Genomic DNA, 17681 nt, shown 5'->3' with positions numbered 1-17681 from the left:
GGGAGAGCCAATTTTCCGGAGGCCTGCTTGGTTTTGATTAAGTCACGTTTTATTATGCCTTCTCCGCACCCATGTAATGAGTCTGGTGTAAGGGTGATAAAGCTTTGATGAAACATGCAACATGGCTGTTATGACTTCTCAGATATCTCTAATAAATAAACATGCCTTTGGTGAATGCTGAGGCTAACTCTTAGTGGCAGGATGTTCTTTGTTTACCCCCAGGAAGAAAAGATAGGGTGGGTATCGTTTTTGCTCTTTCTGCAAACCTGCTTCAATTTGATGCGCATTATAATACACACAGCAGGTCTTAAAGCACGGTCATCATTCATATCCAGAGCACTGATTGCACTTTTATGACATATCATTACTTCTGTGACTAATGAGTCACCTCTGAACAGGTTGAGGTGAGGCTATAAATACTCTCGAGCTCTATAATTGGTGGACCTTTGCTGTGAATACGGGGTGACTAATGATGGATCTTTCGCTTTTTCAGATGTTGATTTCTGAAGTGACTCATCACTTCCACGTGACCTTTAATTGCGCAAAGTGGTAGTCAATTCATCTTTGGAAGAAAAACTCGGCGAAAACGCTCAATCGCGAGGCGTTTTACGTGAGCGGGTCTGCATCGCCTGCTCCTGATTAGTTTGGGTGGGACCAGATTAAACTGATTGGCTGAAGGTTGATTACCGCTCGAATCACTTCAAACTCACCTTGATTAATTCCCGAGAAATCATCAAGTGTGCCGAACTATTTAGCCTCTGGAAAAACAAATGGTTCATTTCCCCGAACTCCTTTTTCTTGAGCGCACACATGAAAGCACACAAATTCATTTTACTGCCATTTTTCTTTTACTTTGGTGAATGTTTGTGTTCTAATTCACAGTAAAGATGCAGGATAAATAAGGGAGTTCAGCACACCCAAAGGGGATTGTCAAATGAATGACTTAGTGGAAGATCTTTTTTACTATTTGAGGCTGTCTGTGAGGGTCTTTAGGAGCTTGAAAAAGATCCAATGGCTTCAGGGACTCAACATTACAGATAACCAGCCACATGTCCCAGCAAACTAGCAAAGAGTCACCTATTCTTGCTGTAATATGTACGAGGAATGACATCTGATCCCAATTCTACTACTAAATCTAACCCAACTTCTCTGGACTGGGTCGAGAAACTTTTACAGTACACCAGGTCAAGAAGATTTCCTACTTGGAATAGCGATGACTTGGCATCACCCTTGAAGGTGTTCTTGGGGAAAAGTTTGCCAACAATCCTTTAGGATCAAGTGCTTTTTCTTGTGAGTCTGGCACACCCTAAGCAAGCTGCACTGGACTACCCCCTATGGACCAATCATTGGAGGACATTTGGCTTTCAGGACTCCAAAACTGATGGAATAAAGCTGTGGACCCACCACGACTGCAATATTTTCAAAATATGTCACTAACAAAGATTTCTTTTTCAAAATTTGTTTTTCATAAAATGTCTTTTCAAACATTGCCTAGCCATTAAGAATCATAAATGACAATGTTTAAAACCATAAAAGAAAGCACAGCTGTTACTCATGTCACTGAACACAAACCTTAAAGGAAGAATGCAATTACTTATATGAAATTAAATTGAGAGGCTAGAAGGTAGGGCTCAAATTAATTTTGACACTTGTATCTGAATTACGGCTTTTCCCCGAGAGAGTCGTCCATTGCACTGTAGTTAAAACATGCTACAGGAATATTAACATAAAGCAAGGGACATGATGGAAGTCCTGATAGATAGAAACTCATAAAGCCCCTCTCTTGATGTTCTTTTTGACAATTATTTAAGTATTAATAGTTGCTTGACAACTGGTAGTAGGAAGCACTTCGACAGTTCTGTCATGGGTTGAACAAAGTAATTTACTTGGTTTAATCCTTTAGTGTTTCTGCAAAGAAATCCTTAAAGACATGCATATCTTTTAAACTAAAATCATAATGGAGTTACAGCTGTTTTGGTCAAAGCTTGAAAATTATATTACTTGCAGTCTCTTGCAATATTGTGAGATCTTGTGGAATCTGTTAGAACTCAGAGTATGTGTCGTTCATGACCCTCATTAAATTTTAGCTCAGTATTTAGAAACTCAACCAAATTGTAGCCATTTTTGTGTTGGCTTGGGTCAATTAGTTGTGGCAGCCGTCTTAAATCGGGTTGACTCCAGAAGTGAATCCATTATCGATGTACATTAGGTTATTTGAAATCTATCTACGTTGGTAGAGTCCTAAAGGGTTGTGTGTGAGGGCACACAGATGTATGTTGAGCTAATGGTATGGAGAGACCCTCACACTGTTTAATGTCATTTCTGCACGACGGCCCTTACAGCTCTGAAACCGGTGCTATGAGGAATTTACAGATGGTTACTGAACTCCCTTTTATCCATTTTCATAGTTTAGTCTGAGTCATCCCCCCCTCTTCTTTTCTCTAGAATCCATTTGATTTCCTATTTGGAGTCAAAACAGGCAAACAGTTGGGTGTCATATTAACTTTGGTCAATAAGGTTAACTAAGACCCGAGGCAGAATCTAAACATAGTGGCTGGTATACCCATGTTATGTCAGATATAAATCAGCTAAAATGAACATCCCAAAGGAACTCAGTTTGGTCTAAGTGATAACAGACACTTTCACAAGCTTAAAATAATCAAGTTTTTACACTTGGAAAAAATGTAATTTACGAAAAGAAGTTGTTTGGGTATTTGTATCAAAACAACTTGAAACTAAACATACAGGCATATATTTACTTTGTTTCTTTATTGATGTAATGAAGCTCAGACATAATTAACAACCTGAAAGTATTACCCTGCAGTCTGCATGGTCAATACCATGAAAATAACCCGTGTTTACCAAAGGCTTAGGTTTCAAAATACCATTTAAAAGTCACGTATTATACAAGATTCATTCAAACGGCTTTATCACTAACAAAATATATTTACCGAAGGCCACGAACCACCATTATTCTGGAAGAAAAAAAAACCAAGGGTCCCCTCAGGAATGAGCTTGTTGATCGTGTTGCAGCTGCTCTTGCAGTGGGAGTTGGCTTTGATGCTGTATTGTGGTATTTCATTTGATTATGCTGATTTGATTGTGCGAGGTCATCCGCCCTGCCTGATGTGTCACGATATCCTTCAAAAGCATTCTGCTTTATTGGCTTACTGTTCTGCCCGGCAGAGTTTCTGTGGTTGTTTGATGGTATTAATGCACCATTTGAATGCAGACCCTGAAAATGGGAGGTGGTGGTGGGAGAAAACTGTGGACCCATGTGGCGAGAACACGCTTGGAATCTGAAAGTCAGATGTCAGGGAAGTCAGTGGAGGGGAGGAATTTGCTCCAAATGCAGATGCTACACTGGAGTGGAATATCAAATGTTCAAATCGCTTTCAGGGATCCTGAAGTGTGACTAAAAGAAGAGTGCACTTCTCTTCCAACCAGGACCAAACTTACAATAACCCACTTCACATGTTTCGAGGGGAGTTCTGCCAAGATTATTCCTCTCTGACAGAAAGCCCAGCATTCATGCACAGATGTGCCGCACACTTGTGATGAGCCAACTTCTCTGCAAGTTGTTGGGAGAAAATTCAAGCAGGAACATATAGATTTCTACAGTGAGTCACCACTTATACAGTTCCATCTATCCTACGCAAATCTTAGGAAGATACGTGTAAGGTAGATGCAAAGTAAGATCAATGTAAATCATCTGTAAATCATCAATTTTTGCTTTATTATTACATATTTCTTTATTTAATCTTTGAGGAAGGCAGCTACTGGGACAGGACTGAGTTCAAAATAAATTTCCTCCAGGCAACAATCTTGTATCATATTGTATTATAACATTGGAGGGACACAGTAAACAGGGAGGTTTATTAAGGGCAATTTTTTGGTGGGGGATAAGATGAAGTCAAATATACTGTTGTGAAATGAAAAGAAAATTGAACAATAATTATTGTTGAGGCCAGGTAGACCGGTTTTAAAAACGTGACGGACATGTTTCTGTTTGGATTAATCCGCACTATTTTTTTTAAATTCATCATGGCGCTTGGTTCTGCTTCCGGGACATGCGGTCAGGTGACTTCCAACACTACAACATTGTTTTATAAAACTAGAAAACCATAATAAAAAAAATATCTGACGTGCATCCAGACACAGTAGTAAATAAAAAAATACTAAAGTCCAAAAGGAAAGATTTACATCACCACCACAGGGAGAACGGGACACACCATGACTTTAAGTGTTGCCATGAAAACGTGTAAACAAAAAACTCAGAACTACAGAATCCATAAAGATTTTATATGTGTTCACTCTGCAGGAGGAATAATGATGAGCAAGAGTATAACGTACATCAAATATGGGTGTAGTGTTCCTCATTCTAAAGATTTAGGTCTTTCTGCACTTAAGTGGCTTCTGAACATAATGGTTGGGCTTTAAAGCAAAAGGGGTGAATAAATATGAGCGCTCCACATTTTCCGTTTTATAAGTTTTAGAATTATTTACCAGAAGTTAAATAATTTTTCCCTGGTAAACAAAGTCCATACTTAATTGTATTATATTGTTCTGGATCATAGCATATTATATTGTCGATCATATTCCATTTGTCTGTTTCTAAAGTTCAAAAACAGCAAGACTTGAAATAAACACTTTGGTTTAATACTATTCTGTTAGTCACTAGAAAGGGTATTACATTTTTAACTACCCTAAAGACCAGAAATGTATATATAAACAAAAATTGTTACGATCCTACACGTTTACTCAAAACAAAAAGCTTTTGACATTAAAAACCCTCTCCACCTTGGCAAGAGAAGCTGTTTCGTCTGCAAGTTGAGGAAAATGAAATGTGTCCGATGAGTCATTGCTTGTGGAAATCAATTCATTTAGTCATACAGGGGTCCTAAGTTATTTATTGCCTGTCTGCATGCGCCGTTAGTTCAATTTAATTTCTAGCTGCAGAAAAAGAACAGGGGAGGTTCAGAGGAAATTTGAGCTTTACTTTGTTAATGAAAACGGGAAATGCAAAAGTGGCACGTTTGTTTTTTTTGTAACTATATAGGTGCCACAGTAACATCTAGATTTTTATAATGAGGTGGTTTGTATGTCGTCGCAAATGTATTTATCCTACTTCTGCTGCATTTTCAGAGGCGTATGACGTCTTGGGATATTGAGATTAAGCAATCTATGCATTAAATCACTAAAAACTGAAAGAATCAAAGATAAAAAAAATTCAAAACAAATAAAGGTGTGAATAAAAGTAAACAAAGAATTATGATGGCCACACCTGTTAGATGCACAGCAACAGTTTTCTAATGAGGTTGTTGCCCATTCAGCAGCAATCCGATGCCTATAAACACAAGGTAATGCTGTAATTCAATGGTGACTTTATTATTTATTAGAATGTGTGAAACTCGAACGCTCACACAAAGTGGAGCCGAGCCACGGCATCCATCTGTCTCAGCCATCACCTGCCACCACTCAGACGTGATACAGTCACATTGCTCTAACCTGACATTAAAATGCCAGGGTATTACAAATGGCGAGGTCAATATGGTCGAAACATAACTCTCAAGAGCACAGTCAGATATATTTACTCTTAAAAAAAAAAAAAAAAAAAAGCACTACTTAAGACGCCGTACTCTTACAGCTGGATGTCAGTTTTATGGCCCTTTGTTCCAGTATATTTTAAACACCAGTACTTACAGTCCTTGTAAAATCTAAGTACACATTATTTCAATTCTGTAGTTTTATGATTGAGCTAGTCGAAGAGAAAATATATACTCCTTTCTGTTGCAACTTGCGAGACACTTCAGTAATAATTTCGCAAGTTACTTTTTTTTTTTAAAAAATAGATATTCAAGCGAATAAGTCAGTGGTGTTCAGTCCTGGTCTTTGAGGGCCACCAGTCTACATCTTTCAGTCGTTTCCCTGCTTCAGCAATTCTAAGTAGGTGGTTGAATTACCTTATCTGCATCTCCTCGAGTTCTGCAGAACTTATTTATTTGAATTAAGTATGTTGAAGCAGAGAAACAAGTAAATTGTGAGGGATGGTGGGCCTCGAGGTCTAGGATTACACACACTGGATTAAGTCTATCTAAACAGGAGGTTAGGGCAACTTTATGAGGGATAAAAGGATTTCTCAATCGTTTCCTTTTTATGATGGTATTTTTTCTAATGTTTTGATTCGTTAGCTTTATCTACTTTTTTTAAGATTATGCCAGGTTATGAAGAGTCCAGAAGAGAAGTCCATTCAAGGCCACACGGCGGAGGAAGCTCCCTTCAGCCTGCGTGTATCCTGGTTCTTGTTCTTTTTGGTCATGGTCCAAGTTTTGTGGCAGTATATGTGAGATATGGAATGTCGACGATACGGATCCTTTCAGCTCAGCCCATTACTCTGACACCCCAGAACGGAGCAACGCCCTCATTAATGCAGACAAACTTGTTGATCCATCTCTCGCTCCATCCTGCCATCACGCCCGAACAAAACAGGACATAATTAAACTCCTCTGTTTAAAGGCAGAGGCTCCCGTTAGTATTTTGCAGAATGCACACTGTCAGAACATTTTATTTATAGATTTTTTTTTAATGCTCATCTTGAATTAAGAGAACTTTTAGAGGCCAATCTTTGTTGGCATAAAGTACTTTGCTTCAGAGCCTGGGCGACTTATTAAAGCTATCCAGCCATGTACTAAAACTACTCATTGGTCAATGTATCTGTGGAGATTTGTGACTGGTTGTTTAGTATTCTTTCTCTCCTATTTCTTCTATTTAAATGCTGACTTTTAGATGTTGTTGCTGGAATCTTTACAACCTGGTGCTTGCAAGGTTTTCAAATTGCATAAATACCATCCAAGATGTACAACATGTGCCATAACACATTGTGACATTACATATTTAAGAAAAGAAAAGGAGAATCTGTGAGCAGTAAACTAAGTCCACCCCGACTCCTTTCATTAAAATGACCTAAACCAGGGGTGTCCAATCATGGTCCTCGAGGGCCACTATGCTGCATGTTTTCCTTGTTTCTCTACTCCAACACACCTGATTCAGAGGTTAAATGACCTCTTCATGTTCTGCAGAAGCATGTTAATGACACACTGATTCAAATCAGGTGTGTTGGAGCAGAGAAACAAATAAAACATGCAAGATGGCAGCCCTCGAGGACCAGGATTGGACACCCCTGACCTAAACAAAGGAACTGGAGGAAACAACATCTTCCTCTGGTTCAAAAAAGGAGACTGTTCACCAATCACCAGGATTCAGTGTTCATATGATGATAGGAACAGTGAGGGTTTGTATAAAGCAGGGTACCACAAGGTCAATAAGGACCTTAATAAGGGAGCAACAGTGATCACCCTTGCCCCATGAGGTGTTCAGCTGTGTAGTTTAACATTCCTGTTATACAGTTGCAGAGTTAGAGCACATCTCATCTGTGACCTTTGACCTTTGATCAGATCACCACCAAAATTAAAATCATGTGTTCCTTGTAGCACGTTTGTCGTTTCCTGTAAATCCGTTCGTAACTTTTTTACCTCCGCTAAGGAGGTTAGGTTTTCGGTAGCGTTGGTTTGTCTGTCTGTCCGTCTGTGCACAAGATGACTCAAAAAGACCCAAACCATGAGCTCATGCTCATTCACAGCTGTTTTCTTTTGCTCTCATACTCTACTCTTCGGAGTCACAATCTAAAAATATCAGGCCAGCGCTCGCTCTCAGATCATTATTGCACTGATATCGCTGTTGGTATATTTGTTAGTGATGGGATTCTGCTATAGCAGTAGATCATACTGTCCAACATCTGTTAAATCTTACAGCATACAGTCTGACACTGGATACTATCAAGAGTCTTTTGATACTATGCTAGTACAGTGAAGGGATTTTTTTAGATTTTGCAGTGCCAACTCATAGCGACGTAGCCATTGCTCACCATTTCTCTGAAAAAGGTTGTAACCATTTAAAGTACATCATTATAGTATTCAAGCCAGTTTTCTCAAGAGTGGATGACCCGTTGAGTTCAAATAAACTAATGCTTTCAGAATTTGCACAAAAATCAAAACTTTGTCCTTATGTTAGAAAACAAGCACACTGCTTTGTTAGTCTTTATCATGATTACCTGAAAGAACAGTCATTACACAATCTTGAATTATGACAGGCCTAACAGACCCATAGAACTCTTAGATTTGAGAGCTGCTTAGTAAAATTAGAAATTAAACAACTCAAGATCATCATTTTAGAAATCCTTTACAGGCATCATGAACCAAAAGCTAATAAAAACTAATACTACGGGGTAGACATTAAACAGATGAACCTGTGGGTTGCGGCTCCTTTAAAGCATGACCTTGTTTTTGACTTTGATATTCGCCACAGAAGCGTCGTGGCTCAATATTTTAACGTGGATCATAAGGTTCATTTGAATTCAGAAAGTATCATCTCACCTCCATGAATCCATTATCCAGCCCTGCGCTCATCCCGAGGTCTGCTTTAACAGCCGTTTATCTGCACAGACCCAGTCATAATTGGCATTCTAATAGCTGTAAAACGACACCAATAAATGCTCCCCAATTTCAGGCAGACACCCCCAGCACTTTAGCGTCTTTACTAAAGTAGGCTTCTTTTCTCTCTTTATATCACCCAGTATCAGTAAGATACCTGCACATGAATGCATAGAGAATGACACGTTTAACCCACCCACACTCACTTCTACCATAAAATAAAGCTTTTAAATGCAAATAGCCGGGGGGTGGGGGTGGGGGGGACTTATTGCACATTTAACTGGCTTGCTTTAGGGTAGAGAGCTGTTTAACTCTGCATCTGTAAACGCACTCACACGCGACTCGTGCCGAAACAAGGCAGCTTTGGGATGCAAAGTACAATGAAATCTGGAACATTTCAAATGAAAAAGATGCTTTAAGTTCTGGCTGAACCAAAGAAAGAGCTGAATTTTAAGTGGCAGGTTCTTCAATGGATAAGTGAGGACAACAATACCAACTAGAGAAATTAGCATTTTTCGGTGAAAATGCAGCGTGAATGCCGAGCACCGAACGACTGCTGAAACTTGCAGGGAAAGGGTGAAAGTGAGCTGAACATCAGCTGAACTTTCAATATTAATTTTAAGTATTTGAAGAAGACAATGAAAGGAAGGAACAAGGGATGGATTAAAAACAAAGCAGAAAGAGACTTAAAATGAGAAAAAGAAGAAATGAGAAGACAAGACAAAAAGAAAGCAAAAAAAAAGTGAGAAGGACACATAAGCCAAAAAGGACACGTAAGGGGATAAAAAGGATACATAAGGACACCTACAAAGACGGAAGGAAGCATAAGGAGCACAGATTGAGCAACGCTGAAGTAGATTTCAAGGAGCGGATTTGAAAATATCTCAATGTATTTCAACGAGAAAGGATAATGCAAATAAAGTTTAATAGTGCCAAAAGTCTAAAAATGATAAAAATATAAATGTGCAGCACAAGTGGAATGTTTTCATTTATGAAAGGTTAAAAATCACTAAAGAAGTTAGTCCAAAAACTGCACAGAAGAAACTATAAACGGAAACGACTGTGAATCAGCAATCATACAATTATTACCCTCTACCATAAACAAAGGGCCGTAATGTTTTTGCCTCTGCGTGTTTGTTTGTTGTGGTGGCAAACTATCTCATGAACCATTGGACAGATTTTATTGTAAGTAATGAAGCATTCATCGGATGCACATCTACAACTGGTTAACTTTTGGAGTCAAACTGATTCAGGATGGCCGCTACAGATAACTGACCTTAGCAAAGACAAAAATGACTCCAGCTCTCTTACACACATCGAGCTAAGATTTGGTGTGGAAGTAGCTCAGCGCCATTCCCGATACGTACTCGGAGGTCGACACGTTGAAGACTTTTCTGCACCAACACCGGTTTTAAACAGGCTTCAAGAGCCAAACTCATCTCTACAAGACGTAAATGGCTCAAACGTGGAGGTAAAGAGGAGTGTTACATGTGTTTTTGGAAGTGAAAAGTACCTAAATGGTTGTGCAATGTTACTACCAATGGAGCCAACTTGAAGGAATTTACCTAATAAACAACTTTCTGAGACTCTTCGTCAACGCTGAGGAAAAAAAAAAAAAAGAGGTAAATTTCTACGAGATAATCTAATTAAAACCCCTGACTTCCAGGCTTTCAGACAACATTTTCAATGAGTGAACAAATGTATCTTTGCTCAATGCACAACTCAGACAAAACCATGTGGAGGTTTTATGACAGAGTTTTGCTGCCATCTGCTGGTCAAAGAGGTAAATGGAATTTCTACAGGTGGATCAAGGACTCTTCTTGGGTTTTGGAATGAACAAAGTGCCAAATTATTCCAATAAAATACAAATACAGCATGACTTTACCTAAATTAAAATGTAAAAGAAAAACAAGCTAAGTGTTATTGGTCATACATACTTCCTCTGATCACCGGCCTTCATGGCCTTCGCTCTCATTCCGATCATCGACGGCTGACTTAGCGAATCTGCGTCGGCACACTGCGGCGTTCCCGTCGGTTCTGCCTCTTCGGCTTCACCAGCAGCGGGAGAGAACGCCAAGACTTCAGTCACACTTCTATGTCGCTCTGAATGTCTTTCTTAGTCAAGGAATCAGCTGGCTCAGGGTCCACGGCCGGGGCAGGGCGCTCCCCTCCTCCTGTCTATCAGAACAACAGTTTTGTCAAACAATGAGCAGTCAGGCAACAGACAGACTTTAGGAGGCGGTTTTAACAAAAAGATAAGTTGACTTTATTTACAGGGTGGCGAGTACTGGATCTGGATACGTTAGGTTCTGGGACGAGGCACGGTACTGAGAGGAGAGTCCAGGTGCCGAGGGGAGTATTGTACAGACTGAGGCAGGTGGGTGATCAGGTGAGTAGCTTTCTGGACTGGCTGGAGGCAGCAGCACAGAAACGGGTCAGGCCAAGATGGTCCAAGACCACTCAAGGGGTTAGTTCTGAACACAGGTAAGTGAAGCTCAGGTAATATTCCAACACCTGACCAGCTGTGACTGCTACATCCAGGAGTAAGCGATGGTTCAGCGAGGATCTGAGCTTCAGGGCAGCCTTATGAAGCCAGGGAGCTGATTACCAGGAACCAGCTGCAGCTGCGGGTGATAAACTGCCAGCCAATCAGGGAAAACAGGAGCAAACAGGTAAGAAAAAACACAAAATGCCTCACTGTCGACCTTTCATACTGGTATCATTTTAGATACAACAATAGACATCAGTTTACAAACTACAGGCCTGTAAAAAAACTGTTTAATAACTAATGATACTAACTTTGCACCATTGTTTTAGGTCATATTTCATTTAAAGGAAGAAATGTTTAATTTGCACAACCATTTCCCATTTGAAAATTGTAAGTCTTTTAAGTCTATTTTTTTCCTCATGGAAATTTACCAATTTCCAAATCCAGCAATATTTTGAAAAGTAAAAATACATGAAAAAACACCATTCTTACAGGACTTTTAAAACCAGATGGTAAAGATTTTTAAATGCATTTGTTGTGTTTGTTTAAACAGTCAGGTGAACGTTTCTTTCAGATCAAAACAGTATTTTGAGGGCCTGATAAAAATAAGATCTTTAACATATTACAAGACAATATGACACTAAATTATGATTTAAACATTTATTCTGGAAGTACTTTGTTACAGGATCCTGAATGAAATCTTTAAAATCCTGCAGTTAAACAAGAAGCTGAAGGAGATAAAGAGCTGAACACCTACATGCAGGCAGCGATTGACTTCTCAAAGGCACCTGGGCTCCTGAAAGCTGTTGGTCCGGAACATCTTCACCTGTTCTCTATGTGTACAAATATGTTCTTAGCTGGGCTAGGACATCTTTACCTCCCACATGCATTTCTCTGAGAAACCATTGTGAAACATCACCTGACTGCTCAAAGACCCGTGCCTCACATCTTGTTCTACAGGATTCTTTTCTAATAAACCAACCCAACCTGAAGTTTGAGAGTCGTTAAAAGTAAAGTAAGTTTATGGGAGGAAACCAAGCAGCGGTGAGAGTTAAAGTCAAATTTGGGGCAAAGATTATACGCGAATGAGCTGTGCTGAGATATTCCAAACTATAATTGGAAAATTTAAATATTTGTTCCTAACCGATCGCCAAATTTAGTTGCAAACAAAGGCGAGGAACATTTGCTGTTTTCTAATTAAACTTTTTCAGAAAAATCCCTGAGGAATTTGATTCACATTAACAAGCCGACAGTCATTTCATGGTGTGGAAATTCTGAGAGAAGTATGACAATTTAAGTGAAAAAGATTGAAAGTGTCAGGATTGATCGATCGATGTTGTAGTTTCGGCTTTCAGAAGTTGGCTGAAGTCCTGGAAGGAGTTGCTCAGGCTTGCACGTCACCTAGCAGGCAGGTCTGGAAAGGTATTAGTAAAACCATGATTGTGTGCGGGGGGAGGAGGTGGGATTTAAAAACCCCTCCCACATCTGGCGTGTGCAGACTGTGGTCCCAAGAATGAAACACTGGATTGTCAGAGCTGTAGCCTTGTTTTGTCAGGAGAGTTCCCGTCAGGTATCAAAACACAGGTGTAGCCCTCTAGGATTTACAGACACTAAACTGAAAATTAAAAGTGTTGGAGTGTTGGGTGTGAGACATCTGCATCAATTCAATGACTATTATCAGAGAAAACTTGTTGCTCAAAGTTTTTGAACATTACCCAACACGAAAATGGCCAGCTTCAAAGATTTTGTGTGGTAGTAGCTGATAGTCGTCCCTGTAATTTATGTACTCTGAGTTTCACATTATTGCATGAGATCACATATAGGGTCATCTACAAGGCTATATCTCTGTCCCTTCTCAACATACGATCATTTCAGTTTAAAACTTTGGCATGAAAGGAGTAAGTAATCTATGACCTTGAGATATGAGAATTATACAAGTATCTGTCTATATAAATCTCTATTGCTGTGTGTAAAGTTAAGAACAGCTTATAATGACGTAAAATGAATGGATATAATCTCCAAGGACAATGACTGGCAGCATTGACGGAAAAGAATTCAAATATATGAAGTCGTGCAACTCAGACAAAACCATGTGGAGGTTTTGCTGCCATCTGCTGGTCAAAGAGGTAAATGGAATTTATACAGGTGGATCAATGGTTTTAGAATGAACAAAGTGCTAAATTATTCCAATAAAATACAAATACAGCATGGCTTTATTCGTGCAATAATTGACCAATAATTTAGGTGTTCATATGGTAAACTGCAAACAAGAATAGGGATATTAAAAAAAAGATTACAAACCCTAAGTTAAAATGTTAAATGAAAACAAGCTAAGTGTTATTGGTCATACACAGCTTCTTCTGATCCCCGGCCTTCATCAGAGCCTTTATGGCCCTCGCTCTCATTTCCAGCTCCAGCAGCTCCAGTTGCTGAATCGACGGCTGACTGACGGAATCTGCGTCGGCACACTGCGGTGTTCCCGTCGGTTCTGCCTCCTCGGCTTTGCTGGCAGCGGGAGAGAACGCTAAGATCTCGCTCACGCTTCTGTCTATGTCGCTCTGAATGTCTTTCTTTGTCTCCGGATGGGCCGGCTCAGGGTCCACGGCCGGGGCTGGGGCCGGGAGCTCCTCTCCTTGGCCAGCCGCTTTCACCGCCGCGTCAGCAGCTCTGACGGGCGGCTCCTCCTTGGGCCCCTCGATGTCGCTGTCGTAGGTGTCTGCGTTTATGCTCAGGACGTCGCTCTCCTCGTCGGAACCGGCAGCCTCTGAAGAAAGACAAACAAGAACAAAATCTATAAGGTTCTTCTCCCTGTATTTGAAGCTTTTGACTTGAATTTTCAAGCATTACGGAGCAAGAGAGAGAGAAAAAGAAGGAATGTTTTTGCCTATGTCTGTACATGCTCGCATCTGTTAGCAAAATATCTCAAGAACCAGTGGACGAATTTTAATGAAAGTTGCAGAAGGTATATACTGGATGCGCGTCTACAACTGATTAACGTTTGGAGTCAACTCAATTCAAAATGGCTGCCAAAGCCAACTGACCTTAAAAAACACAACAATGAATATAACTTGTTTAATTTTACAGATAATGGACTCAAATCTGGTGCGGCAGTAGCTGCGACTGATCCCCAAAACATATTTAGAGCTCTGAAAACTTGCACCACTTCTTGGTTTACAATTTTGCCATTAACTATTTGAAGTCAACTATGTCAGTCTGTTAGCAAAATATCTCATGAACTACTGGACGGATTTTAATAAGACCTTCAGAAATTTACCACTGAGTGTACATCTACAACTGATTATCTTTCGGAGGTAATCCATTTTAAAATAGCCTCTGCAGTTAATGATCATTAGCAAACAATAAAATGGGTCTAAATCAGTCAATTAAAAAAAAAAAAAAGAGCTACACGCACTCAGCTCTGACAAACTGCTCGGCTCCGTGTCTGCACTCGAAGTTTTTCATCCAATCAAAGCGTACGGGAAAGGGCTAAAGGGCGATTCCACTAAATCTTTCACTACTTTGCCCGTCTTTTATCTGCTCTAGTTTAAAAACTGAAGTACTTAGACACTTCAAACCGGGACTAGATTATTTTTAAACTAATAGCAGAAGATTTAAATCCAAGTTTGTGATTTGTGAAACCTCACAAACGGGCCATATTAGTGGTTTTTATGCATCTGGATCACATTATAAACGCTCCAGCTCCAAAACGACAACACCTAGACTCTTCAAACCTGGACTAGAGTATTCTGCAGTAATTGAATATTTAAATCCAAGCGTGTGATTTGTCTGCTGACAGCTGGAAGAAAGAGAAATAGTGGCTGGTAAAAAATTTTCTCCACCAGCCACAGTGACTAGTGGAATTTTTTTATAATTTCAACCCCTGATTACATAGAAGACCATTGTCAAGGTTTGACCAAAACAAACAGAATACCTTGTTTCGGATCATCCATTCTTGCTGTTTCCTTGAGGCAAGAAGTAGAGTCGACAATATTGTCTTGCCTGGATTAAAACAAACAAACAGAACAGAAAGAAACAAAGAAAAAAAAAAGGAAACTGTTCTTATATTGTTCTTATAAACAGATGCATTCACTGATTACTGACTGGCTCTCTGAGGTCCCTTCGTTGTTGCTTCCAGGTGCCAGCTCTTCTCCTTGGGACACAAACAAACAGCTTTAAGTTAAATCTGGACTACAGATGTGCTTCAAACAAGTACAGAAGTGCTCCTCAAAACTGGCTGTGAATCTCACCTGCTAAGATCAGAAGAAGGTTCTTCTCGGAGATCGGCTCCAGTTGTGCCCAGCACAGCGTTTTGATTTCCTCTAAACTGCAGTCCTGTGAAAGGTAACATGTTTACATGACCGGTCACATCCCTTTTAAATTAAGAGTCCTAACTCGAAGCAGGAGCTTAAAAGCCCCAATAAATACAGCTTCGAGGACTCTCCTGTTCACGATCTGTCAAAGCACCTTGAGCTCATCAGGCAGCATCTTCCGCAGCTTCTTCTCGCCCAACACGCGGAAGCACTGCTGCAGCATCTCCTCCTTGTTGCTGACATAAGCCGTGATGGGCTGGAAGGGCACGCCGAGGTCCAGGCCCCCTTCCTCGATGTCACTGCCGATCCGGTCCAGCTCCGGGTCCGCGAGCTCATCCTTGGAGTCCTTCGAGACGGGAGAAACACAGAGCTGGTCTCATACAAAGCGAATATTTTCAAAAACAGTACACTGAAATGGAGACACTTATTTCAGTTTACTGGGATAAGATTACACATTCAGTCTGTCTTACTTCAATATGAAACGAGAACTCACCACAAAGTGGAAATTAAAATGAATAAATATTAAAATAAAAAAAAAAAGAAATCTCGTTGCTATGAATTTGGTAAACTGGAAGCTGACAAACAAAATTGAAGAAACTGTCATTGTTTTGAATCTGTTATTAACAAACTAATATATATTTATTCAATTTTGCGGGCTTTATTCAGAGTTACAGCTATTTTTAAGATCAGTATACCTCCCCTTAATATTCAGTGCACATGTTTGCCATTAATTATCATTATTAGGTTGTTAAATCACTAGAGACAGCGAAGGAGCGACAATTAGCGTGAAGCTAACTCAAATATCTCACCTCTAAAAGTGACTCCGAGCTCCTCCGTTTACTGCCGTCCTGTCGTTCTTCTGACTTTGAGTGTTTCCTTTTCTTTTCGGCGCCACTTGATTTCTTTTTTAACATAATAAAGATTTAAAAAGTGATGCGCTTTCTGCTAGCAAACACTTCCTCTTGCTAGCTCTGTTGTTGTGTCTGCTTCGTGGGTGTGTTTACAGGTCAAATGTTCTCACTATCGCCCCCTGCTGGATCCGGGTGTTGTTACACCTGAAATGGTTTTAATAGTAATGAAAAAAAAGAAAAAGGACTCAATTTTGTTTATTTATGCCAGTGTCTGTATATGTTTATGTAATTGTCTGTTACCAAAATATCCTATAAACTTGCGGATATCACTGGGTGCACATCTCCACCTGATTATCTTCCGGTGTCAACAATTCAAGATGGCTGCCACAGAAAATGACCTAAAAAAAAACCCAACAACAACACAAAATTAGACATAACTCAGCCAGATTTAACAATATAGATCTCAAATTTGGTGTGATAGTAGCTGAGACTAATCCTCAACACATATTCTGAGCGCTTACAGATTGTACAAGACCTTAGAGTAAATTTTTGCCATTAACAATTTTTTTGCCATTGGAGTTAACAAAGTCTGTCTGTTAGCAAAATAACTCATGAACCACTGGACAGATTTTAATGAAACTTTTAGGAAACAATAATTAGATGTAGATCTACTCCTGATTACTGTTTTGAGTTAACCCAATTCAAGATGGCTACTACAGATAACAAACTTTAGAAAACACAAAAATGGGTATAATTCAGTTAATTTTACAGATATGGTGCTAAGCTTTGGTGTGATTGTAGCTGAGAGTCACTCACAACACAAAATTCAAGTACTACTCATTGAGCAAGATCTTTGCTTAAAACTTCAGCATTAACTGTAAGAGTCAATCCTGTTACTCTGTTAGCATAATATCTCATGAACCAGAAGACCGATTAAAATGAAACTCTTAAAAAGTAACCATTCAATATGCATCTACAACTGATTACGTTTAGGAGGTAAGCTGATTTAACATGACCACCACAGCTGATCTCCTTAGCACACACAAAAAGGGCTATAACTAAGCAAGTTTTACAGATATTGTCCTAAAATCAGGCGTGGTAGTCGCGGAGAGTCATTCCCAACACGTGTTTTGAATGTTAACAGATTGTATGTCACCTTTGTTTAAAACTTTAGCATGAAAGGCAGCAGACACCATATGCATTCCCTCAAGGAGTCCTACATTTTTAATTTGAACATGATTTATAAAGAGGTCTGTAATTGTGATGCAGATCATTAACATTCACAAAGGTTGAGAAGATTGCACAGCAGCACAGGACAAATGAGATGATTTTTTAAAATGTAGCAGTTCTGAGTGTTTGGATAATGCTCAGTCTTTGTGCAACAGTGGCATAGGAGTTCAAATTAAGCTGCTTTTTGTAAATAAAATGTAAAGAGAACCTGTATGTTCTGTCCTTCCTGGATATAAATACAAACATATACATGGTATCTACTAGGCCTGCTTTAAAATTTAACTTCACGCCACTAAAGGACAAGCTCACATAA

At 39.5% G+C, this 17681-nt stretch overlaps 2 protein-coding genes across 2 annotated transcripts in view; both read right to left on the bottom strand.

The window, feature by feature from the left end:
• The window catches only part of elavl2 (ELAV like neuron-specific RNA binding protein 2), a 221214-nt gene extending 208162 nt beyond the window's left edge, over positions 1-13052 (bottom strand). The window contains exons 1-3 of the mRNA XM_037976428.1: positions 11735-13052; positions 10764-11127; positions 10427-10667 (exon numbers count right to left, since the gene is read on the bottom strand). The gene's annotated coding sequence lies outside the window, so the exon portion shown is untranslated. The remainder of the gene's footprint in view (positions 1-10426; positions 10668-10763; positions 11128-11734) is intronic.
• A 120-nt stretch (positions 13053-13172) lies between these two features.
• On the bottom strand, positions 13173-16302 carry LOC108234831 (caspase activity and apoptosis inhibitor 1). The gene is made up of 6 exons (XM_017414328.3): positions 16097-16302; positions 15442-15633; positions 15225-15309; positions 15079-15127; positions 14909-14976; positions 13173-13741 (listed from the first exon to the last, which is right to left on the bottom strand). The coding sequence occupies exons 1-6, from the start codon at positions 16199-16201 to the stop codon at positions 13308-13310; spliced, it is 933 nt and encodes a 310-aa protein (XP_017269817.1). The 5' UTR covers positions 16202-16302; the 3' UTR covers positions 13173-13307.
• Between the last annotated feature and the right edge of the window lie 1379 nt (positions 16303-17681).

The sequence above is a fragment of the Kryptolebias marmoratus genome, linkage group LG7, assembly GCF_001649575.2.
Source record: "Kryptolebias marmoratus isolate JLee-2015 linkage group LG7, ASM164957v2, whole genome shotgun sequence".
Lineage (NCBI taxonomy): Eukaryota > Metazoa > Chordata > Actinopteri > Cyprinodontiformes > Rivulidae > Kryptolebias > Kryptolebias marmoratus.
This window is presented reverse-complemented; position numbering and strand designations above follow the sequence as displayed.